At 43.8% G+C, this 25376-nt stretch overlaps 3 protein-coding genes across 3 annotated transcripts; 2 read left to right on the forward strand and 1 right to left on the reverse strand.

Annotated features, from left to right (window-relative positions):
• The first annotated feature begins 11076 nt into the window (after positions 1-11076).
• On the forward strand, positions 11077-17469 carry LOC124702244 (malonyl CoA-acyl carrier protein transacylase-like). Its single transcript, XM_047234365.1, has 10 exons — positions 11077-11372; positions 14652-14737; positions 14877-14943; positions 15348-15490; positions 15717-15765; positions 15843-15980; positions 16055-16135; positions 16665-16841; positions 16917-17003; positions 17110-17469. Exons 1-10 carry the CDS (start codon positions 11100-11102, stop codon positions 17170-17172), a joined length of 1164 nt encoding a protein of 387 aa, XP_047090321.1. The 5' UTR covers positions 11077-11099; the 3' UTR covers positions 17173-17469.
• Positions 17470-18277: 808 nt separating this feature from the next.
• On the forward strand, positions 18278-20365 carry LOC124695441 (LEAF RUST 10 DISEASE-RESISTANCE LOCUS RECEPTOR-LIKE PROTEIN KINASE-like 2.5). Its single transcript, XM_047228290.1, has 2 exons — positions 18278-19028; positions 19254-20365. The coding sequence occupies exons 1-2, from the start codon at positions 18278-18280 to the stop codon at positions 20363-20365; spliced, it is 1863 nt and encodes a 620-aa protein (XP_047084246.1).
• A 1257-nt stretch (positions 20366-21622) lies between these two features.
• LOC124698130 (40S ribosomal protein S7) lies at positions 21623-23816 on the reverse strand. The gene is made up of 6 exons (XM_047230650.1): positions 23711-23816; positions 23512-23614; positions 23356-23429; positions 23027-23150; positions 22181-22363; positions 21623-21954 (listed from the first exon to the last, which is right to left on the reverse strand). The coding sequence occupies exons 2-6, from the start codon at positions 23584-23586 to the stop codon at positions 21832-21834; spliced, it is 579 nt and encodes a 192-aa protein (XP_047086606.1). The 5' UTR covers positions 23587-23614; positions 23711-23816; the 3' UTR covers positions 21623-21831.
• Positions 23817-25376: the final 1560 nt, after the last annotated feature.

Raw genomic sequence — 25376 nt, forward strand, 5'->3', positions numbered from 1 at the left:
CATAGTTCTTCTGAATAAAAGTAACCTTTTGAAGAAATGATTATGAAAACCTGCATTGGTATTAGACTTTCTGGTCTAATGCCGTAGCTAGTGCATTAAACACCTCTTTCCTATAATGAACTTGTTGAGTACGCTCGTACTCATCCCACTCTTAAATCCCCTGCTTAGATATGGAGGCATTGAAGGAGGATCTACAGTGCAACTCGGAGACCGAGGAGTCAACAACTACTTCACGGGACATGACCCTGTCAGAAGAGTCAGATACCACATCCAACAAGGAGAAACCTAGATTAGCAATAGAAAGGAACTAGCTTCCTAAACCTAGCTCCTAATCAGCTAGAATCTATTCATAGCCTCTGTAGCTAGTTAAATACTCTACAAATAGAGTTCGTGTTAGGATTAGACTACGAGTCGTTCTTCTGGAGTTCATTTGCAGTTTTACCTCATTGTAAAGTAGGAGGCTGTGCTGATCTTATGTAATAGAGTCAATGTTGTAATTCTATAGACATGCCTTGGACCCGCATATGTTTCTGTTGTACCACTCTGAGCGATATAATACTAGTGGAACGGTGTTTCATTGGTGTTATATCAGACTTGCATACTACACCATGCAGTGGTATGCCGGGTCACCACACCAGGGCCCGGTCTGGACCGGACGCGCCGGTCCCAGGTCCGGTTGGACCGGATTCCTGTGTTGTTTCCGCACAATTTGACTCAACTTTCGTCCAATTTTGACGCATCTTTTTGCCGCAAATTTTGACAACTTTCCGGATCCCGTTTGACCTCAAATTTTGACCATAATCCCACCATCTTGCCTACAAATTTTGACACTTTTCCCGAGCCCATTTGACTCCTCTTTTTGCCCCAAATTTTGACAACTTTCCGGAGCCCGTTTGACTCCAAATTTTAACAACAATCTCCAAATACTCCACATAGTCCACGTCCAATTTTTGACAATTTTTGGACCCCAAATTTTGACCGCTCGTTTTGACCCAACTTTTCGGGCATTGACTTAATTTGTCCGGTTTCCGATTTGGAGTGCATTGGTTGTCTATTTCGCTTCCGCGCCTACATCAACACCACCACGACACCTTTGGCACCCCGGATCCCGGCGCAACTTCGACACCGCCATCGTCGACACCATCGCAAGTTCGTGTGCTTGACACCGCCTAACCTTTTCACTAGGTATAACTTGCCCCCTTACACCTTGTAGCCAAACTTTCTTCCTTTGCGTACCTATCCCATTGAGAGTGGATTTCCGAGCGTTGCGAAGCATTGCACAAGTGTCACGACCGTGAGAGGGTGTGTGTGTGCGTTGTGTTGAGCAAAGCTCCGAAGCAAGCTCGGTGAGAAAGATACACAAAAGAAGAAAAAGTGTGACATATACATAGAGAAAAATAAAGCTTCTAAGCATAGAAAAAAAGTGAAAAAAGAAGAAAAAGAAATAGGAAAAGTGTGTGTGCCACCGATACAAACGAGTCCAAAGCTTCTAAGCGCAAAGAGAGAAAGAGAAGAGTGACATCTTGTGCAAATCTAGTTGCTTCTCTCATATGCAACCGAGCTACCGTCTCTCTTGTGTTGGCGTGACACCGAGCTTATAGTCTTCGTTAGGACCATCTTGTTACTTAGCTCACTTCCTTGGTCGTGCTAACCTCATTGTTCTCCCTTGCGTGTGTTTCCGTGTTTCCTTGACATAGATCACCACTTTTGACATTTGACTTTGGATCTTACCCACATTTGACAATAGACTTTTCCGTTGGTCTTTTTCGTTTGCTATCCACTCCTTACCCACCACATATAGAGTTTCTTAGTCTTTTGCGTGTGCTTTGAGTGTGTGTGTGAGTAACCCCGATACGTTTTGGCTTTGCTCTTGACTTGAACCATTTTTCCGATACTTTCTTGAAAGGTGGGATACTTGTGTAGTTTTCCTTCCACCATACATATACACATATCCTAGTGAGAGATACACATGATGACCCCACTAGAGCAAGCCGAGATGAGAGCATACTTCGCCGAGCTAGATGCTTGAGAAGCCCAAACGACACCCAAAGATAAAGCCGAATGCAGCGCATACTTCAAACACCTTGAGAGCAAGAGTGATACACCCCATGAGTCGAGTGAGGATGTTTCGATTTCTAACAACTTAACCTCTACTCCGCTTGTGTTGTCTTCCTCTTTGCTAGGTTGCCCGGACATTGACGACGCCATTGCCATGGAGATGAGGGACTCCACTATATGTGAGATGAGCGACTCCACTATATGTGAGATGAGTGACTCCACTATATGTGAGTTTGATGAGTGCCTACACTTCGAGAGCACGAGTGATACACCAAGTGAGATGAGAGTGGTAGTTGATAGGTCATGTGAGGCCATTTTCAATTCTAACATCTTACCCTCTACCTCTAGTGTGTTTCCTTGTGTCCCATTAGGTTCCATGGATGACGAGACGCCGATCATGGAGAAGATGTACATGGTGCATGAAGATGATGATATCACACCATGCTTGCTTGAAGATGAACATGGAGGCCCCATCGAGCCTACCACTTCCACAACACCTACCTCATATGAGCGGGACTACAAAGGTACCTATATGGGTGTTCATGATGCCATGATCCCACTAGTGGACATGATGATTTGTGAGTGCATGCATGATGATGATGATGATACAAATGCTATGTCATATGCTTCTTTCATTTTCCCATGTTGATGCTTTGCTTGATAACATTGTTGATCATGTGGACTTGATTGCTAGTGATAACATGACCATGCCATGCTATGAGTGTTTCAATATATCTCCCATTGCTTGCAACTTGTCGAACAATTTCTCTTTCCCATGTGTTGATTGCAATGAGGACATTGATGCTTGTGTTGTGACAATCTTGATGAACAATTGCTCTTTCCCTAGGTTTGTTGACAACCATGATAAAATGTTGAACATGTTTTGTGCTATATGCTTGCAATACTCTCCCATTAATGCAACCAAAATGTTTAATACTTTCTCTTTCCGATGCTTGGTTTGCAATAGTGTTAATATGCTTGTAAATGAGATTGCCCCCATAGCTCTCTTAGATTTTGGAGACTTTGCCTATGTCCATGATGAGCATGTTCATGTGTTTACCCCGCATATTCACCATATCTATTATGATGCTTTGCTTAACGCTAATGGTGATGTGCAAAAGAAATGGAACATCATGATGGATGATGTGTTCATATACCATGCACACACGTTCTTTGCTTTGGCTATTGTGTGTGTAGGTACGCGGAAGACAAGGTCAACCTCGATTGAGCACAAGTTGACCAAAAGAGCTCTAGAGAGCTACCTCCACAAGTGCATCCATGAGAGGATCGAACCCAATACGTCTACTACACATGATCTCTCAATGAGAGCACACCGACATTATGCTAAGGTGACCTCCTTCTACTTAGGGCCTATTGCTAAAACCGTTGAACTTTGGCTACTCTTTGAGTGTTGCTTCGCTTGTCTTGTGCTATTGATAGGGTTCATGACAAATGATGCCACATTCAAGAGTTGGTTCCTTCTCCCACCTCTACACATACATGATGAGCTATCGTCGAGGACGACTCTTTTTCAAGTGGGGGGAGATGATGCAGCCCGACCTTCGGTCTTCGCCACATCATATGCATCAACGCCGACACGTCACGCAAAGGTGAATCTTCTCCTTTATGCGTGCCTACAATTGCCTATGTGGAATGGTATGCTACTTCATCCTCCGTCATATGACCATGATAGGAATACATCGCCAAGTACGGAGGAAGTGGATGACGCCATGGATTCTCGAGGACTCAAGGCCGAGGTCGTGGAAGCATGGAAGAAGCTCCAGGCGCAGCTACACCGGAGTCACCGACCTCGCCAACTCACACCGGAGTCTCCGGCCCATGAAGATCAAGACCGGAGTCTCCAGCCTACATACACGAGAGTCTCCGAACTATGTGAAGCGCTAGCCATAAGTCAATTAGGGCCAAGGCCCATGTACCCCCTTCTATGCCTAAACTACCCCTCCTTAGTGGCTCCCTATATATAGGCTCCCACCTCCCCCTTTCATAGAAAAGACATAACTTGAGTGAGAACTTGGCTTATGCTTCCACCATCCCTTTGGGATTAGGGAAACCCCCTCCTCTCTTAGACACAAATCTATGAGTTGTATCAAGGCACTCCTTATATGATTTATCTTTCGCACTTGTGATTCTACCGCGGTATCTCACACGTGTGACTCCATAGATCGTATATCGGTCTTTCTCTCGGGGATTCTACCTCGTGTCTCTCCTTGAGGGATTCTATCGTGATAGTGGTTCGGGCTATCGGGAGTAAACCGGAATTGTATCGGGTCGTGTTGCGTGCGTTCGCCGTGTTCTTCGTCGTGTTCTTCGTGTTCATCCCTCACCCCCTCTTGTTCTTGGTCAATTCGTGAGATCGGGCAACCCACGTGGCCTTAGGCCCCATTAAGTTCAGCAGCAAGAGATCAGGAAAAAACGGAGAAATTTACATGCAAACGTTCACATGTAACAAGGAAGGATGCACAAACACAGATGCCAAAACATCGTCGCAGAGGAGAACAAATATACTACTGAAGACTGACTGTAAAGCACACATAATTGTAAGAGAATTTGATGGATACTGGTACATCAAGAAGGTTCACTTAGAACACAACCATCCGCTGGAACCAACAGACTATCTCATTAGGTTTGCACACTGTCACAAAAGGATGACTGATCTCGACAGGAGATTTCTTCATCTACTATAGATGGGACGTCTGCCACCAAGGAAGATGATGTTAATCTTCCGGTCGATCAGAGGGAAATTCCGTGGAATACACCCTTCGATGCTTTTGATCTAAGCAACATAAAGAGTCAACAACAACAAACTGAAAAGGACCATGACATTCAGAAGTGCCTTGAACGCTTCAAGACAATACAGAAAACAGTACCTGGCTTCTATCATGCCATGGAGATAGACAGTGAAAAAAGAGTTCCCAACCTGTTTTGGATGGACGCAATGTGCGTAATGAACTACAAGCTGTTCGGTGACTACATATCTTTCGACACAACTTTCAGCACAAATAAGTATGGCTTACCATTTGTTCCTATAGTTGGGTGAACAATCACGGCTCCACAGTACTATTTGTCGTTGCTCTGCTCAAGGATCAAAAAATAGATACATTCATATGTATGCTGGAAACATTTGTTCAGGCCATGGGTGGAAAAGAACCAAAGACAATAATAACAGACCAGGACAAAGCAATGAAGAAAGCAATACAAACAGTTATAAAGTCTACAACCCATAGGAACTGCTACTTCCACATCGTGACCAAGATGGGTCACAAAGAGAGCACCTTCTTTGCAAAAAATCCAGGAATGTCGGAACTGCTAATGTACATTGCAAAGAACGCATTCACACCAGCTGAGTTCAAAATGGGATGGAATAAAACGATAAAGGATTTCAATGCTAGCGGAGAAAAAAACCTAAGCAAGTTAACAGGATAAGACACAGGTGGGTACCAGCGTACTTCATGGATAAATTTTACCCATTCTCATCAAGCACAGGAAGGAGCGAGATCACAAATAACATGTGGAAATGCTATAGCCAGCACACAGACACAATAACAATATTCCTTGAACAATACGAGGTTATACAAGACAAGTGCTTATCTGCCCTGGACAAGAAGAAGCTCATATCATCACTGAAAACAGCAAAAACAGTAACAAGACACCCGTTTGAGAAGCAAGCTCTTGAACAATTCACACATGACATATTCGAGAAGTTCCAGATCGAGATCACAAACAACACGGCATTCAAGGTAGATGGATCACTTGAACCTGGTCACCACTTGCGGCTGAAAAGAATAGAGAAATTCTACGACCACATGGAATTCAAAAGGGAGTGTTTTGACGTCACATTTGACGATGAAAAAAAGAACTTCATGTGTTCCTGCAAGAAGATGCAGAGGGATGGTATACATTGCTGCCATGTAATAAAAGCAATGGTTCACATGGAGATCAATGATTTGCCAGAGAGTTTTGTGATTCAAAGAAGGAGAAAAGACATAGACATGAAAGTCGCAACATTAGGAAATGTCGCAGATGCTTCTTGCGGAGACGAAACACTAAAATTTTCCGGTGTGATGAGCCATATGGCAGAACTTTGCAACAAAGTGTGCCCAAATGACAAAGCATATAATGTCATGATTCAGTGTATGCGTGATATGGAAACAAAAGTGCTGGCAGCAATAAGAGAAGATGAAGGACCCAAAAAACTACACGATGAAGAAACAACTAGCAACGAAACATTTCGTGACCCACCAATGTCCGATAGAAGAGGAACAAAAAGAGGAGACAGAATGATGCCAGGTTCAGAAAAAAGACAGAAAACTAGACAAATAAAATGCGGCCACTGCAAAGTATCAGGACACAACAAAACAGGATGTGAAACACTGAAAGCATAAATAGCAGCACATGCAGCAGAACAAGCAGCATCGGCAGCATCGGCAGCAGCATCACAGCAAAGGTATACAAGCAATACATCACAGGATCAATCAAGAGACAGACACACAAATGATGATAGTAACACAACAGAAAGAACAAGACATCCAGGAAACACGTACGGTATGTACTACCACAACAGAAGAATAAGGTGTAACATGGAATATCTAGTATTTGGAACACAAGACATATTAACAGGGTAAGTGTGCCCATGAAATTTCTTTTGTCAGTGATGAAAACCTACTGATGCAAATAATCTTCTTTTTCCGACAAGCTAAACATAAATTTGAAAACTATTTATTTTGCAGAGGTCGAAGATGAACAAAGGATATCAAAGGAGAACAATAAAAGAAGGAAACACACAAGGAGGAGGCCACATGAATATTTAGAATATATGATACAGACAATGGAATGAATATGTAATGTTCTTATGTACTTCATTTCCTTATTTTGTACAATCAAGTTCACTTCATTGACTTCACTGGAGAAAAAAGGATAACCATTGTAAAACAGTTCTTACTTTTGAATTCTTCAATCTGTTCGCGTACGAAACTTGCCAAATAATCAGGAGAATCATAAGTGAGCATCAATCCGGCGAAGAACTGTCGAAAACTTTCGATGTCAGCCTGAAAAACACGAAACAACATAATGGTTAATTATCTTCAACAAGAATGCACAAAAAATCAGAATGCACAAGCTCGGAACGAAAAAGTACACAACGACTAAACAAAAAGATGTACAAATACTAAACAGAACCATTGACATGTACTATTATATAGTGAACAAGTACTAAAAACCTGCCTTAACTATTGAATAAAACTATGTACACACCATATTACCTACCTTGAATACATTTGGGTAAAAATTAGCCTTGAATACCCAAATAAACCTCATTGCATAGATACCACAGTCACGCCTCGCGCTTGTCCTAATGGTCAAAAAGAAAGAAACAACAAATTCAAACACAGTAAATAAAATAAAATCATAATTCACATTTAGAAAAGATGGTTACTCTGAACAAGAAGGGGCGCCGCAAACTTTTATCTGGTACGATGGGATATTTAATCTCTTGACACCATGAAGATGACTGTAAAGTTTCTTGAATGATTTGCACTGAAATGAATAAAAAATAAAAGTTATTGTTATCATGTGTAAATAATTATATAATAGCTAGATTACAACGAAAACCATACAATTCTTTTAGTAGAAGCCATCTGAGCTTCAGTCAACTCCAGTGAGCTAGACACTCTAAATTTCCTAAAATGGAAGTCGACAAAGATAACCCACCAATGGCTGTAATCGCAACAAGTAATGTAGACCTGTTTGAAAATAAACAATCCCACGAGAAATAAGAAAGCATCCACGATACTTGTAATAGAAAAAATATAAGCATCAAACAAAACATGACAAACATACCTCTTCCCTATCCAAATTATAGTACCTCAGATTATGTTCAGCAAAACTTGCAGCAAGATGACCAGGGTCCGCCTCATCCACATCAAGAATATGCTGAAAAAACAACAAGAAAATGTTTAAAAAACTAAATGCTAAAAAAATTAGTTAAAAAAAAATAAATCTAAAACATATACACATGACGTACCGCCAAAGAACTTGGAATATAATAAGAAATCAAGACCATCATCAACACACTTAAGAAAAACATCCATAACAGAAGGATCCATAAACCCACCACCCTTCATAGCAAGGTAGAAACTATGCCAGCTGATAGACTTTCCACCAACTTCAAGTATTTTCTTGCTACTGCAATTGTTAAAAACAACAAGAATAACCATCCGTCTATAAAAAAATAGATGAAAATAAATGGAAAATTGAATTCCAACGGTTACCCTTCAATGTAATTCCTAGGAGCCTCAAGTACATCAGCAAACAACATTCTATGCAAAGCAGTTACATGGACATCCTCTTCCTCAGTTAGCTCCGAACGCTCAAGACAATCATCAGAATCGGTGTCTGCATAGGCATCATACTTCTGGGCCATAGAACTACCTCCAACAACATTTTCAGTTTCAGGCTCCTTTCCCTTGCAACTACATGACTCCGAACGCTCAAGACAATAATGCTCGAGACAATAATTTTCAGTTTCAGGCTCCTTTCCCTTGCATGTACATGGCTGCTTCTTCAACTCAATTGACAAAAGCGAAACCATATCACGCATCTGGTCAACAAGACCATGTCCCATTCTTATCATTGAGGAAGTGAAGAAGGTCTTCCACATTTCTTTAAGCTTAGAACATAACTGTAAACAAAAAACACAATTAAGAATGCAATTTACAATAACACAATAATTAAAAATCAAAAAACATAACAAAAAGCTTACATCATTATGCATTTCACCAGGAAACATATCTGAAATGTGACGATCAACTTCTTCACGAAGATGGTCGGGAATATCCGCACGAGAGTGAAAACCTGGTTCTGACATCTTTTCCCACCTGTTAACACAAATTACACAATTATATGGGTACGCAACTAAAACACCAGTAAGTGCACAAGTACCAGAGAAATAGGAGAACAACTACAGAACAAATTGCCATGCGAGTACCAAAGACAAAATCGAACAAGTACCCGCCAGAAACGGCTGGACACACACACAGGTACTAAACTATAGCACGAAAAAGTACCAAACCACCTTCTGAACAAGCACTGGAGAACACTAAAATTAGTTGAGGTACGATGTGTGCAGCTTCTCACTTTCGAAACTAGAAAAAACAGGACGACAAACAAAGAGTCCAAGAGAAACCACACAAACCACCTACGTCGTCGCAATTGCATATCTTCACTACACATCTAAAATGATACGCACCTCTGGCGCAGATACATCGACAACCAAACAAACCAAGAGAAACCAACATAATTTACACGCATGCACTGGCGAAGACGTGTAACCGAGCAGCACCTTTGGTGCCGCTAAATCTACAACAAATAGACCAAGGGAAACTAGACGAAAAAACAACCAGATAAACACTAGCACAACCGAAAACTCTAAAAAAAACAAAATGTACAAGTCTAGACTGCACGGCGCCGACCATATACCTTCCAAAACAGACCAATATGAATTTACCAGTGCACAATTACAATACAAGTCGGTGCACAAGTACAAGTACAAGAGATATAAGTGCACAAGTACAAGAGATATAGGAGCACAAGTACAAGAGATATATGTGCACAAGTACAAGAGATATAGGAGCACAAGTACAAGAGATATAGGTGCACAAGTACAAGAGATATAGGTGCACAAGTACAAGAGATATAGGTGCACAAGTACAAGAGATATAGGTGCACAAGTACAAGAGATATAGGTGCACACGTACAAGAGATATAGGTGCACAAGTATGATAGACTAAGCTACGCAAGTACAGAAGAAATTGTCACACGAGTACCAAGGACAAACACGAACAAGTATCAGACACAAAGGATAGCAAGTACCCGACAGAAACAGCTGGACACACAAGTACTAAATAATAACGCACAAAAATACAAAATCATCTTATGAACAAGCACTGGACAACCCTAAAACTAGTTCAGGTACGATGTGTGATACAACTAGACCAAACAATACAACAAAATACACTGATAGAAACCACAAGAACCACAAGCGTCGTCGCATTTGCATGTCAACACGAGACGAGAAACTCAGCGGCTCCTCCAGGGCGAGTAAATCGACAAGAAAAAAGACCAAGAAACCCTAAATAATAAGATGCATGTCATCACGAGATGTGTAATTATGCGGCTACTCCGGCGCCGCATAATCAACGGAAATGTTCCTCAGAAGGTGTGTAACCAAGAGGCGGCGGAAGAAATCGATGAAAATAGCACGACTTTACTGAGAGAAAACGCATCTGCATCCGTCTTCCGCATTCTGCATCTGCATCCGCTTTCTAATTGAAAGTGCTACATCCCTCCCATTAATTCCCCAGAAAACTCACAGCCCGAAAATACAAAGGAAAAAATTGATTCGATCTAATCGAATCAAAGGGAAAAATCAAGATCTTAGAAACCCTAAGCAGGCAGAAAAACGCGACGGCGCTTACCACTGGAGCAGGAAAAACGTCCGCCGACGATGAGTTGCGAGAGATTCTCGACAGCAACGGAGGAAAAGGGAAAATAGCAGCACCGCTGATGAGACGACCAGCCGAAAGAACCAGAACCCACGAACTTCCCAGATGACAGAAGAAGAATAAGGGAAAAAACGGAGATAAAGGCACACGCGAATCGGGTCCCGTAAACCCGTTAAGTGCGAAGCGGGCCCGTTACGAGAAGTGGACGGTTCGCAAACTCACCAGAAAGCAACACGTGTCGAGCGCGGAGGCAGTCCACCGGCAAATTCCGCGCCCCACGCGTCATGCGCGGAGAAAATCTCTTCTCTGATCGGCCTTTTTCTAGAGTTTTCGGCAAAGGCCCCGTTGCAAGTTCAGGTAAGTAACCCCCAACGAACACATTCTCGGCCTTTCCTGGAGGCCCACACTGCCTCTCGGTCTCGCGTATCGCTCTCCCCCTCCACCTCGTGAGCTCCGCCTCCGCCCCGGCTACTCGCCAGCAAGCCAATCGGCCCCAGCTACAAAGCTCGCAGCGGCACTCGCATGCTCCTCCGCCCTCCTCGCCTCCCACGCCTCTCCCCTCGCCGCCTCCGCCCGGACTCTCCGATGGCCTCCACGCTCGCCCTGCTCAGGCCGTCCGCGCCGACCCCGCTCGCCGGAGCGACCGCGCGGAGCCACCCGGCGGCGGCCGCCGTGAGGGTGCCGCTCAGATCTCGGTTCTCTACAAGGGTGTCCGTCGGGTCGGCAGTGGCAGCAGGCGCCGACACACTCTTCGCCGACTACAAGCCCACCACCGCATTCCTCTTCCCCGGCCAGGTACGTTTCAGATACACGCTCCGGCTCCGCACTGTGAGAAGCCAGACATGTACCGTAGCTTGCTCAAATGGTGGCAATCGTTCTGCAATTATTCATGCGAGGATATTTGAATTTCGAAATTATTGGTATCAAGCCAAGCTGAAGGAAGGTAATGTCAATTGTGTATTCAGTTGATGCTAAGTTGGTTAGCTGTGCGAATTGGAAAATAAAATAACTTAACTGCTTCCTTCAGTTTTGGCGTGGATCACATGGACACGTCTAGCGAGCGGCCGCATGCCCATTAGTTATTCTGAGCGGTCATACCAAAATGGAAAATGCTAGATGTGTACAACTATCAAAAAAGGTAAGCTAGCTGATATCACTTTGTTGTTTTAAAAAAGCTGTAACTTTTAAACCGTGCGGCGAAATTACAATCCCTTTTTACTATTAGAATCCGAACGACGAGAGCTTCGAAACTAGACCACATTTTCATATGTTTCGACGTAATTTTTTAACAAGCAACTTTGTTGCACGACAGAGCAACTTTGTTGTGCGGGAAAACAATTTTGGTATGCGGCAAAGCAACTTTGGTGTGCAACAAAAACACTTGATTCACAACGATGGTAGGCTTCACAACAGCTGCAGCAACAAGTCCTAATGTTACTCTACAGGACATTAAAATTGCTCGGCCGAGTACCAAAGTTGCTCGCAGGACACTAAAAATTGCTCGGTCGGACGCCAAAGTTGCTCTGCAGGGTTCAAAAACTCCGTCGCCGGGCACCAAAGTTGCTCTGCAGGGCACTTAAGTTATTGAAATTGCTCCCATGGACACCAAAATTATTGTCGGGCACCAAAGTTGTGCCTTCGTGTACCAAAAAATGTACATGTTCGTTGCACACCAAAATTGCTTTGTCGCACATTAAAGTTGGTTTGCTACACAATATAAGTTGCTCTGCCGCGCATCAAAGTTGCTTGTTAAAAAAATTCGTCGAAACATATGAAAATGTGGTCTAGTTTCGAAGCTCTCGTCATGGGGATTTTAGTAGTGAAAACGAATTGTAATTTGGTCGCACGGTTTAAAAGTTATAGTTTTTTTAAAAATGACACATGCTATCAGCTAGCCTATCAGCTAGTCCTGGTGCGTGTGCCCGGGACGTCCATCCAGCACGCGCCTGCCCGTAAGATTTCAGGGGATCATATTACGCCCTTAAGGTTTGCGATTACTAGATAATATCCCCGTGTTGCTGCGGGACTGCTGCTGCGAAACGTTTGTTAAAAAATGGCTACTCCGGGATTAGACAAAAAAAAAAGTATGCAAGGTATGAGGAATTGTAATAAATAAGTTCATTGAGGGATCATTCACAATGTTTTGCTCTTGAAACTACAATGCAACATTCTATCTAAGTCGGCAAAAAGTCAATGTTTATCAAGAATATCTATCCTCTTTAAAAGTCTGAGATTATCCCTATGAATCATTCGATTTTCATATGTCATTATTATAATACCCCGATTGTGGAGAAAAAATGTCTTTCTACACGTGGGAAATTCTCCTTTGAGACTATTGATGATAAGATGTAAGATCATTAGCAACCAGAAAGCACCAGAGCTTTACATGCCCTGCAGTTAAGAGAAATCATTGACCGAAAAGCACCAGAGCAAAAGAACAGGCATGTGGCAACTGCGGCCAGAACATGCACATGCACGCACAAACTCGAACTGAACTCCAAATCCTATCAATTGGTAGGCTAAGAAATATCCAGAGATATTAGAAGAAATCTTAACAACAATATACCTGAAGGATGAGTAGCAGAGGCAAGATTGCATTAATGTCTGAAATACCGTATGATGATAGTGCCTGTGGGTGAGGGAGTAGAGATCCTTTAGCAACTTCCTGGTGTGCATACCATTCGAGAGGTCATGGTGTGCTAGTACTGCTAGCCGGTTACTTGTAGATCGGCCACGCTGTTTTGGCGCTACACAATCATCTTGCTTCCACTGATAGAATATTTTGTAGGACATGGCTGCCCTCCATACCGTGTAACACGAATACATGATAGAATAAACGGCGGTGAGAAGGACGATCATGTGGAGGAGCAGCAGCTTTCATCCTTTCAGGAGATGCTGGACACACTGATACAACTTCACAATGCTGCCAGATTCACCCCTTGGCATTCCAGCTGAACCAAAATCATGCGTAAAAGTAGCTCCGCTGTAGTTTCCTGGTAATGCAGACGAATCGCTGAACAAACACAGAGAATTGATGCTATTAAATGTACGTACGCACACAAGCTTCATCCTCATCATGAGAGAGAGAGATTGCAACAGCGAAACGATCTGAGAATTAGAGCCATGAGTTGTGTGAAGCTGGCAGCCTCTCCTACTTGTTCCACCCATCGAAGTAGAAACACTAGATGCTGGTGGCGACAACTTCTCCTCCGAGACGCCGTCCACTGGTGCTGATGCGGATGTGGCGGCCATCTCCTCCACAGCTTCAGCCATGAAGGTTCTTCAAGGATTCGCTCACAAGCTCTTAACAATTGTTACACGCCATGAGAGCTACATCAGGAGGACGGCAACTTAAATAGAGAAAGGGGAAGAAGGGAAAGAGTTGCCAAATTGAAGGTGGAACTGGAATTGTCGGGGAACATGAAGAGGCAATGGACGTCATGAATTGTTAGGTGCTGGCCGGGGTGGGGTGGGGGGGGGGGGGGGGGCAATGCCTAGGCGCTCAAAGCGGGAAGCGAGGCGACGCCTTACTCAACAGCACCACGGGCACCAACAAGCTGGTCCCCAATTTCCCTCCCATCCCGCCTGCTTTCTTTGTTCCTGCTCGCTTGCTCAGTTTCCCGCTTGACCTGCCCATGGCGTCCAAAATCAGCCAGAGCGATGACTTGGACGCCTCAAAGGTCGAATATGGACGCCTTGGACACGAGCCTAAGGTGGGCACGACGCCTTGCCATCTCCGGGCGCTGTGACGCTTAAACATCGCCTAAGCGACGCCTTAAAAACCATGATGTATGTGCATGTCCAAGAAAGGTTCATTGATTAGATGGGCTGGTGCAAAGCCTCGGGGCATCCTGAGCAAAAGTGATGACGTGCATGCATGAGAGAGCAGAGAAATAAGGTAGTGGGTTCTCCTATTTAGATATCGAAGATTAGATTATCACAGGATTTTTTTAAATTACAATTAGGCATTTCCGGTACAGTCCAATTTTCATGTGCCACGCCCATAATTTGAGTCTAACTACATTTGTGTGTCGACTGCATTATTTATGTGTGTTTGCTTTCTTCTCCTTTCAGGGTGCTCAGGCTGTAGGAATGGGCAAAGAAGCTATTAATGTTCGAGCAGCTGCGGAACTATTTGATAAGGCGAACGATATACTTGGGTATCTCCAAAAACTCTGATATGATTTACTGGTTTGCGCCCATTAGCGAAGTTGTTCTTTGAAGTTAATGAGTGTTCACAACAGTTCCAAAGGGGAATTAAACAAACGAGTGCTAATGCTAATTTTATTTTATATGTAGCTATGACTTGTTGAATCTTTGCATCGACGGACCAAAAGAAAAGCTCAACTCGACAGTGATTAGTCAGGTTTCTGGATTTCAGACTCTTCGCTCCCAGTGTATTTTATATTATTCCATTTCATATCCTTCAAGAAGTATTCTCTTAGGTGTCTGCCGTCCACTGCTACTTATTGTGATCTAAAACATGTTCCTTAGTCATCATTCGGGACTATGTAGCTTCAAACTGTGAATATCTATTAAGTGCTGAATCTGGTTAGTCAATTCCAGTGCTGAATAAGTCTTTGGTGTACCAATCTTTGTCCTTCACAGCTTGCCATGTTGCTAAAATGGTATCCACAATATTTTTTTGCATTTTTTTTCTGAGCATGTTGCATATAGATTTGAGCGCAAAAGGATGATATGGTTCATAGGCAGTTCCAGATCTTGTCAGTTAAGGGTTGCATTCTGATGCCGAACAAAACTATTTTGCAGCCAGCTATATACGTCACCAGCCTTGCAGCTGTAGAGGTGCTACGTGCACGTGAAGAGGGCCAATCAGTAATTGACTCTATAGATGTCACCTGTGGTCTCAGCTTGGGAGAATATACTGCGCTGGCATTTGCTGGTGCTTTTAGGTATTTCTCTTGTTCTGTTAATGGGATCATGCATTTCTTGTGTTAAGTATAAGCATGTGAGTTCTTGATCATAATGAAGCTATCAAATACTATGTTAAATTTAATCTTGCCAAACACAATCTTCAATCAACTATACCTGCAACAAGATGGTCAAATTAATGGCCCCAAAGCTTTCTGCTTTTTCAGTCTGTTAAGTATGTATGCTTAAACAGTTATCAACATGCAGTTTTGAGGATGGCCTGAAGCTTGTCAAGCTTAGAGGAGAAGCCATGCAGGTTAGCGGCAGATAAGATATTTGTACTTTGATTTTTTGACTTTCCATATTTATTCTTAATGTCCATTGTCTGTGTAGGATGCTTCAGATGCTGCCAATAGTGCGATGGTCAGTGTGATTGGCCTAGATTCAGAAAAGGTGCAACAGTTATGCGATGCTGCAAATGAGGACGTGGATGAAAAGGAAAAAGTTCAAATAGCAAATTTTCTGTGTCCTGTAAGTCTTTTATGACTGCTGCTATTATTTCCTTACTGGGGCTTCCTGAGCAACATGGTCAAACTTTATTCCAGGGTAACTATGCTGTTTCTGGTGGTGTGAAAGGTATCGAAGCAGTTGAAGCCAAAGCAAAATCTTTTAAGGCCAGAATGACGGTTAGTGTTCCCATGCATCTAATTTCGCACTATGGCTCGTGTATGTAAAATTTTGTTAACTCGTACTATGGACTGGTTATTGCTGTTTATAGTGGTATGAAAACTGAAATTTCGTAAGGTCATTTTACTGCATAGCGTTCCCTTGTTCAAAATCATAAGCTGTTTCGTACATACACATTGTCGCACAACTTTGACCGTAGATTTTCATGGCAATGTGTTTGCTAAAGACCATGTAGATAATAAATAGTACTATTACAAGAGTACTTTTTTTGCAAATAATATTACAAAAGTGCAGTTCATGAAAATCTGATGGCACCATTTTCCTGTGTTCATTCCAAATAGATTGTCTGTATTGGTGGTAAGGCTAAAAAAAAAATCATTGCCTGCATTGTAGAATGTGTCTTATCTTGGGTGCTTTGGAGAAGTGTTTGTCCTGATGCTGTCTTATCAAGAGGCTTGATAGAAAATCATTTTCTTTTTTGCATAGTCATCAACGATTTATATATAAAGTTGACCATTATCTTACCAGGTTCGCCTAGCTGTTGCTGGTGCTTTCCATACAAGCTTCATGCAACCTGCTGTCTCAAGATTGGAATCTGCGTTGGCTGCTACAGAGATCAGATCACCGAGAATCCCAGTAATCTCCAATGTTGATGCGCAGCCCCACTCAGATCCTGACACAATCAAGAAGATTTTGGCACAGCAGGTATAGACTAAACTTGAATTCGTGTCGCAACCTTATTAAAATGATGCACATGTGACTGACATACTTGAGAAACAGGTAACCTCTCCTGTGCAATGGGAGACTACTGTGACGACTCTTTTGGGTAAAGGCCTTGAGAAGAGCTATGAACTCGGACCTGGAAAGGTAAAAGGTTTATCATAATTTTTGACTCACTTATCTTTAGAAGGGATAACTATTCTTCACGGAGCTCATGATGATGTATGTATCTTGCTCGTCTGGCACAAACCAGGTTATAGCAGGGATCATTAAAAGGATCAACAAAGGTGCCAGCGTAGAGAACATTGGCGCTTGATATGTAACGCCAATACTATAGGGGCAAATAAGGCTGCTCAAATTTAAGCAGCACTCTGAAGGTACCAAATTTGGGACCACCAGAGGCGTTGTGGGAATTTCCTGTCAATTTGCGAGGAGCATATACGAGTGCTGTACAATGAATTTCATCGCCTAGAAGCTAGATTTCTTTGGTGGGTTGGTTTGCCCTCTAAATTGTGAGGATCAGTAACTTGATACTGTAGAAGTTTCGGTGCCTAGAGTTTTGAGTTATGTCAGCAATTTACTACCTAATATCCTCATGATTCACTTTTTGACCTATCGTCGTGTACAGTTCTAAGTTTGAGTTTCCTAGTAATTTACTACTTAATACCCTCTTGATTCAGGGTTTGATGCCTTATATTTTTTAAACGACTTTTTTGAGAATCCACAGCTTTTTTTTTACTTGTATTCACAATATATTAGTCTTTGAATATTACAGTTTGGGATCCATCATCACACTTGCTATTTGTCGGTGATAGTTTAGGTTCAAGACAATTTTCTGTAGTTCAAGCTGCATGGACGATTTGAAGGGAAGGTTTCCGAGTCCTAACCGACGAAATTTCTATTGGCTGGGGCGCTATCTAAGCTATGATGTTGTCATATGGAATTGTTGGACAACCACAGACTCATGACCAAGGTTTAAAACTAAAGGACACGGTAGCCTCTTCGAGATGCAAAGTTTGATGACGCTTTTTGGTAGAAAATCAAGCAACTTCTACTAATCACCTGTTGAATTTGCCGTATCTGGAGAAGTATGCAGCACTGACGGCAGCGCAGCAAGCACAATTCAGAGGAAGCAGGTCCATCCTTGACAATGAAGAGTCATCTAGAATTGTGACAATTCAGAGGAACCAGTTTCATCGTGGGCAAGCAAAGAGTCAACCATACTGTGCATACATGAAACTTTGCACGAAGTGTATATCAATTCCTGTGTCACATAAACACAGGATAGTGACATCTTTGGCAGGCATCGAATGCCCAAAGTTCAATTAACCGGCCGCACACGGCGAGACAAGTCAAAAAAATTACCAAACTTAGCGTGCAAGCAGGACGAGCAGCTCTCTATTGTCAAGATTTCAGCAATAATGCGTCCAGTTACCTCGTTGCTACTCTTACTGATCTTGGCCTCCCTGCAGCAGCTGGCAACCGCCGCCGGAGACGCAGGCTGCCCGCAGGCGACATGCGGGAACCTCACCTTGGCATACCCGTTCTGGCTGGCCGGCCAGGGCCAGGACGTGTCATCCTGCGGCCCGCCGGCGTTCCGGCTCACGTGCAACGTTAACGGCTCCGCGTCGGCCGGCGCTTACCTGGGCAGCTCCTACATGAGGGTCCTCGGCATCGACTACGGCAACCGCTCCCTCGTCGCCGTCCACACCCTCCTGGCCGCCGACACGACGTGCACCGTCCTGTTCAACATGTCCTCCGCCTTCGCCATCACGGATAGGTTCAGAATCAGCCGGAGCAACCGGGAGGGCTACATGCTGTCCAGGTGCCAAGAGAGGCGGCCGCCGCCCGGTGCGGTCGCGGTCACCAACTGCACCGGCAACAGCAGCGGCATATACGTGTACCTCGGGGGAAGCTACGACACGGGCCAGCCGCCGGCGAATGGAGGGAACTGCGAGATCAGCAAGTTTCCGGTGCTCGGGTCGGAGCCGGCGGCAGACATGACGGCGGCCAATTATAGACGGCTCATAAAGGGCGGGTTCTTGGTGGAGTGGGAGCCCGTCGGCGACTGCGACGCCTGCAAAGCGAGCGGCGGGCGGTGCCGCTACGATGCCAGCACGGCGAACTTCGCGTGCCTCTGCTCGGACAGCAGCATGCGCCCATCGACTTGCGGTAAGCTGCCTGCCAGTGCCAGGACATGCATATTTTCTGTCAGTTCCATCCCTATAATGAAATGTTCTCATGTTCATGCTCGTGCAGATAATAATCAGAAAAGGAAGCTCATTTTGGTAGGTAAGCACTCTGCTGCATAACATAATCTAGTCCAGTATCATGCTCTAAAGTTTCAAGTTTCTTGATGTTCACCTCTTAACTGTTGCACCTTTTCTTTGCTTTTAGTTTCTCTGTCTACTGCGGCTAGTTTGGTTTTCGCCTGCCTTGCTTACCTGATGTACCGTCAGAAGCGAAAAATCATATCAGCAGTCCGCATAATTTACTCTAGCAATACATCGAACACAGAACAAATGTTAAGAGAATGTGGATCTCTTGCTCTGAAAAGGTACTGGTACTCGGATCTGAAGAAGATAACAAGATCATTCAAGGACGAGCTAGGAGAAGGTGGATATGGCGTGGTGTACAAGGGGAGCCTGCAAGATGGCAAGATAGTTGCGGTGAAGCTCCTGAAAGGATCAAAAGGCAATGGAGAAGATTTTCTGAATGAAGTTATGAGTATCGGCCGGACTTCTCATGTTAACATCGTCGGCCTACTCGGTTTTTGTTTGGAGGGGTCTCATCGAGCGCTTGTCTACGAGTACATGTCCAATGGTTCCTTGCAGAAGCACATTCACTCGGAGACCTCCAAACGTGCCATCGGATGGGAGACGTTCCAAAAGATCGCGATCGGTATCGCACGAGGGTTGGAGTATCTACACCAGGGTTGCAACACTCAGATCATCCATTTCGATATCAAGCCTAACAACATCCTTCTAGACCATGAGTACTGTCCCAAGATTGCAGATTTTGGACTGGCAAAGCTGTGCCACCTCAAGGACAGCGTCCTTTCAATGGCTGAAATGAGAGGGACAGTCGGTTTCATCGCACCGGAAGTGTTCTCCAGAGGTTTTGGAGTTGTATCGACAAAGTCAGATGTTTATAGCTACGGGATGATGCTCCTGGAAATGGTCCAGGAGAAGAAAATATTGAAAGGAAATGCAGACAACTCTAGTGAAACATATTTTCCACATTGGGTTTATGATCGTTTGGCGAGGGATCTCCATGGTTTTGAAGTCACACATGGAACTGAAGAAGTTGTAAGAAAGATGACCATGGTTGGATTGTGGTGCATACAAATGACACCTGAAAGCCGCCCGTCCATGAGCAGAGTGATAGAGATGTTGGAGAGGAACATCGCTGAACTGGAAATGCCGCCTAGGCCGTTCTTCTGCTCTTCCGAGTACTCGACAAATGCTTCGTCTTATGCATCTGTCCAAGTCATGATGTCTTCAACATGATATGCATCCAGATATGGTGCATGCTAAATGTGCTAATACGATATATTCTAATCATACATGTACTCTCGGTAGGTATTTAGAGGTGTATGAATGTAAATAACTGCTTAGTGGTCTTCCAATTAATGATAAGCTTCATTGTCGGATTTGATATTCAGAGTTTCCATTATGAGTTTCTTATCCTTATTTTCAGAATATTAGTTTCTTATCCTGATGGATGGTCAAGGCCTTCCGCTTCGTCCCGGGGCTTCTCTAGGTTCTAACCCGTACTTGAAAGACAGAACTTGTGAGACTGAAAAATGAAAATAGAGAAGTGAAGAGAGGAAACTGAACATTGCAGATACCTAGAACTATGAGACAGAAAAATTAATAAAAATAAAGACTGAAAAAAGAAGTGCACACTAAAGAAATGAGATAAAGTTTCGATTCTATATTGAAGGATGATTGTGAATAACTAGGTATATAACTCAAGAATGACATGCCAATGCTAAGAATCACAAGGTAGATAAACAAAGACTGACAATAAACTGAGAAATGATGAATGACAAAAAACTGGCTAAATTTAAGTTAAGAATGACAGCTCCCACGCTTGCTACAGCCGCATAGAAAGAATGACTAAAATGACATGTCCGATGAACTGAAGAATGTCAAGTCATTGAAAATGTAAGGACTAGAGAGGGAAGTACGAAACTAAGAGGAGAGAAAAGAGACTGAACAAAATAGAGGGAAGAGACCGAGGAGGCGAGGATGAATGAGTGAGAAACCAAGTACAAGAAGAAAATATATGGAAAAAAATATAATAAAGAACGAAAATAAACAATTCCTAAATCACGCGTTTTGAAATTTTAAAATGGAGAGGTCCTGCAATCAAGCTGTGTAGCCTAGTATATCCACTGGTGTCGAAGCAAAAAATGGTCACTTCAATCAGAATTAGAATCAGATGACCATGGTAGATTCAAACAGACGGTCAAAGGAGAAACAATCCACACCTCAATTCGAATTGATATAGGCTGCACAAACTACAGGACAGCAAAGAATCCATATAATACCTTGCTACTGCCGCTTCACTGATGACAAGCTGCCATATGCCCAAACAACGTAGCAGCTTGAGGACTCAAACATGTCATCAAGATTTAGATGCTCATGGTCCACTATTCAACACACGGAGCAGAAACAGGCACCAAAGTGTACGTGCAGTGACAATATTTGACTCAAGCAATACATCTTACACAGATGCTGAACAATTCCAAACAAACAAAATGCAAGACAGGAGTGCACAGGTCTATAATTAAAATGCTCAAAACTTCAACATTGTTCACGTTCATTGCCATCTCCAGCGAACTGCCTAATCACCAAGTTGTTACCAAAACTATGGTTTCTGGAATACATTGATAGCAAACTAACAGATACTTCAATCAAACCATCTGGACTTGAAAGATGTGAAAATGGAGGTATCCAAGCATGCATATTTAAGCCGATTCGGTCACTGGGTACTCAAAGACGACCTCCTTTCCGCAAAGCTTGCGGTAGACTGCAGAGAAGGTCTCCAGCTTGTATTCGGTGTTGTTGCGCTCCTTTGGGTCCAAGTAGATCTGAAAGAACATCACAACATAAGGATCGATTGTAGCATTGCAAGCCCATCAGGTTGGCTGTGAAGTGCAAGATACCAAGTAACAGGCTAGTGCAAAGAACCATATAAAATAATAATATGTAGCAATTACAGTGCTACAGATGCAATTATCAACGTATTCATGCTTTGGTCTACTTCTCATAGGAATTATATGAACATCAATATACTAGGGAAGTTGCAGAATCTACCTTGATGACCTTGGCACCATCCAAACGGTATCTGATACGCTTCCCCACAATCTCAGCAGGGTAAACAACATCCTCCAAGATACCATCATGAACAGCTGTCAGAGTTCTGGTGCGAGGGCGCTGAACAGCGGAACCCTTCTTGGGGGGCCTCACAATTTTTCTTGTTGCAACAAAAACCACATCCTGTGTAAGCAAAGCAGATAATCAGTTCACTGTTTGATTGATGATCGGCAGTCTATTACAGTTTTAAACAAACTCTTTCAAACAGAAAGAGCACATGTTCAGTTAATGAGCTGCCCAGTTTCTACAGAAAATGGTACAGTACAAGTCTGACAAGTTAAACAAGCATGAAGCTCAAAACTATAATACTGCATAACTCAACAGTTCATGCAACGGAATAAATTATAGAAAGGTCACTCTTCTGTGTCTGACAGTTATAATATTTTGATTGCTGGCATTTGATAACAGAAATGGCTACCTAAGAAATCAGGATTTTATTTCTATGCTACCAAGGTAAACCAGACATGCCCACCTCACCATGATGCGATCAAGTGTCAGTATAATCAAGCATCTCGATATACAAATCATGGCAAGTTGCACTTAAAAGGTTGGTCTTGTGCGTTAGACAATCAGTTCTTCAGTGAGTGGTAAATTCAGTATTAACCTATTTGAATTGCAATACTAGATTCTAGTAGCAACGCAACAATCATAAAAAAATTAACCTGCCCAATTGTTCAGCACTGCTACTGCAGGGTACTATCTACATCGTTTACGAGTAGCAACTCAAGCATGCACTAAGCAAGAAAGTGCTAAAAATCACAGAGCACGGGAGCATTTGCAACTCACCTTGCCGCTGAACTTCTTCTCGAGCTCCCTGACGAGCCTGACATGGATCTTCTTGAAGGCCTTGCGCAGACGGTAGGGCACATGGATGACCACGGCCTTCCTGTTCCCAACGATATCCAGCTGGCTGCAAACACAGCACCATCACATCACAACGCGTCTCCACCGCAACTTAAATGGGAAACATTGTTTTCCACAAACATTGTTTTGTAAAACATTGTTAGCGAGCTGTTTCCGAAAAAACATTGTTTCTAAAATCATTGTTTCCGCAACATAAATATGAAGGCACATATAAGATCTAGATGGACTGGATGCAGCAGAAGGCGGCTTACAGAGCAGTGTTGATGTAGAGGTCCTTGAGGTCGCTCTTGAGCTCGGTGTTGCCGTTCTCCAGATCAAACAAAGCCTGCAGGATACCAAACACCACGGTCATGTCACACCCAGACGAATCCAGACGCGGAGCGGTTGTAGAAAGAGAAGAGACGGACCTGCGCGACGGTCTCCTCGATCTCGGAGGGCTCGACGCCCTTGTCCTTCTGGATCTTCTTCCTGGCGGTGTACATCTTGCTTCCCTTTCGCCGGGCCCTGCCGCTGCAAAGGTTCGATTCGTAGAGCACACGCTGATCAGCAACGAGCGCGCACGGCGAGTGGCGGCGGCGGAGGGACGGGGAGAGGGAAAGAAGATACCTTTGGCGCGAGGAGATGAGGGAGCAGGGAAGTGGAGGCGCCGGCGCTAGGGTTTGGGAGGAGTCGTGAGAGGCTCGCAGATAGCGCTCTTATAAAACCCTAATCCTGAGGAATGGGCCGACGAGATGTAATGCGATTGACGGGCCGTGTTTAGTTGGTCGATCAGCCTGGCCTGGATAAAATGATAGGCCTTTTTAGTTGTTAGTCTTTTGAGCTTATTCTTCTGGGCTGGCTTTTCATGGATCACAGGAGGCCTTTTTTATCGGTACAGAAAAAGGAGAGGCATTTTTGTTGCGAATCAAAGGAGATGCATTTTACTTGACAACTTGACATGGATATGGAAGGAAAGGATTTCCAACCCTTGACTAGGTGACCGTCATCTTCCTTCGAGAGTTGTCTGGTGGATACCGTCTTGCTTCTCCCCTCAAACCTACAGCGATCTCCTCGCCGGCCTCCTTCCCCTTGTCGCTGGCGGCCACGGCTGGCCGGCGATGAGTGGGGGGAGTGCCGGTTGGTAGTAGTTATAGGTCTTCTTGTAGGATCCGGCATAGATAGGAGTTGTGCCTCAGCACCGGCGGGAGGCGCTTGGTGGCCGTCGACGACTGTTCTTGCTTGCTTTCCATGGTGGACGGTGAGTATTTTGGATGGATCTATCGATTGTTCCTCAAATAATCCCGATTTTGGTGAAAGAAGTGGTTGGGGCAGCCTGGTTCATCTTCTTCGTTGTGGTTGGCAGAAGGATGGATGGGTTGCTGAGATGTGATAGTGGAGGCGTGGCTCGGAATGTGGTGTCTCTGGAGAGGGATTTGTGGAGGCTGGAAAGCAGCTTTGTCTCTTTTCTTCGACTCCATCGACGGAATTTGGCAGAGTTGAGATCCGTTTGGCACCGGGAATGGTCCCGACCGATGTGCTTCAACAGCTACCGTCCCGGCGTTCGCAACGGGCTTCATGCGGTTCACAAAGCAGATATGCAAGGGTGCTCAATCGGATTTTGGGCTAGCGGCGGTCGGCGATCTGTTTCCTGTCGGCGTCCAGCGGCGGCGGTGTTTCCATATCAAGATCAACAAAGGGCGTTTGCTGAGCGCGGAGTTGATGAAGGAGAATTTATGCGCAACGTTAAGTGGAACCCAAGAGTAAGGTATGATGAGCACACCAGGAAGTTTTCCCTCAGTAAGAAACCAAGGTTTATCGACCAGTAGGAGAAAAACGTTCTCTCCCGAGGTGTTGCGAACCAACTCGTCGCAGGGCGCACTGCCGGTGTCAGCAGCAACGTGGAGACATGCACACAAACAACCAAGTACTTTGTCCCCAACTTTCAGCGAGGTTTTCAAGCTCACTGGTTTTGCTGAAAACAAAGGATTAAATGAACCGTGTGGAAAAAGAATTGTTTGCAGAGAACAGAATAGGAAAATGTTGTAGAAGATTGCAATTAAAAGAATAAGGGCCGGGGTCCACAGTTCACTAGAGGCGCCTCCCCAATAAATAAATACTAGATTTTGATGCGCGCCTTGGCGCGCGGCCCCGGTATTTCGCACTGATAATCGTTTTGTAATAGACTTGATAATAAGCTGAGGAAAAAATGATACGTTAGTATTTGCACAAATCGATGAGAACACGCTATTTTGGAATCTTCTTATTATTCTTGGTCGCTAATGTGACTATGAAG

Source organism: Lolium rigidum, chromosome 3, assembly GCF_022539505.1.
Source record: "Lolium rigidum isolate FL_2022 chromosome 3, APGP_CSIRO_Lrig_0.1, whole genome shotgun sequence".
Lineage (NCBI taxonomy): Eukaryota > Viridiplantae > Streptophyta > Magnoliopsida > Poales > Poaceae > Lolium > Lolium rigidum.

What these genes read in the sequence shown, in the direction of transcription:
- LOC124702244 (XM_047234365.1), top strand. Translation starts at nt 11,100, where the DNA reads ATGCTCCTCCGCCCTCCTCGCCTCCCACGCCTCTCCCCTCGCCGCCTC. An exon ending in GCATTTGCTGGTGCTTTTAG is followed by an intron (nt 15,491 to 15,716) that starts GTATTTCTCTTG and finishes ATCAACATGCAG; the next exon opens with TTTTGAGGATGGCCTGAAGC. An exon ending in ATGAACTCGGACCTGGAAAG is followed by an intron (nt 17,004 to 17,109) that starts GTAAAAGGTTTA and finishes GGCACAAACCAG; the next exon opens with GTTATAGCAGGGATCATTAA.
- LOC124695441 (XM_047228290.1), top strand. Translation starts at nt 18,278, where the DNA reads ATGCGTCCAGTTACCTCGTTGCTACTCTTACTGATCTTGGCCTCCCTG. An exon ending in CATGCGCCCATCGACTTGCG is followed by an intron (nt 19,029 to 19,253) that starts GTAAGCTGCCTG and finishes CTTTGCTTTTAG; the next exon opens with TTTCTCTGTCTACTGCGGCT.
- LOC124698130 (XM_047230650.1), bottom strand. Translation starts at nt 23,586, where the DNA reads ATGTACACCGCCAGGAAGAAGATCCAGAAGGACAAGGGCGTCGAGCCC. An exon ending in TCGAGGAGACCGTCGCGCAG is followed by an intron (nt 23,430 to 23,511) that starts GTCCGTCTCTTC and finishes GGTATCCTGCAG; the next exon opens with GCTTTGTTTGATCTGGAGAA. An exon ending in AGAAGAAGTTCAGCGGCAAG is followed by an intron (nt 22,364 to 23,026) that starts GTGAGTTGCAAA and finishes TTGCTTACACAG; the next exon opens with GATGTGGTTTTTGTTGCAAC.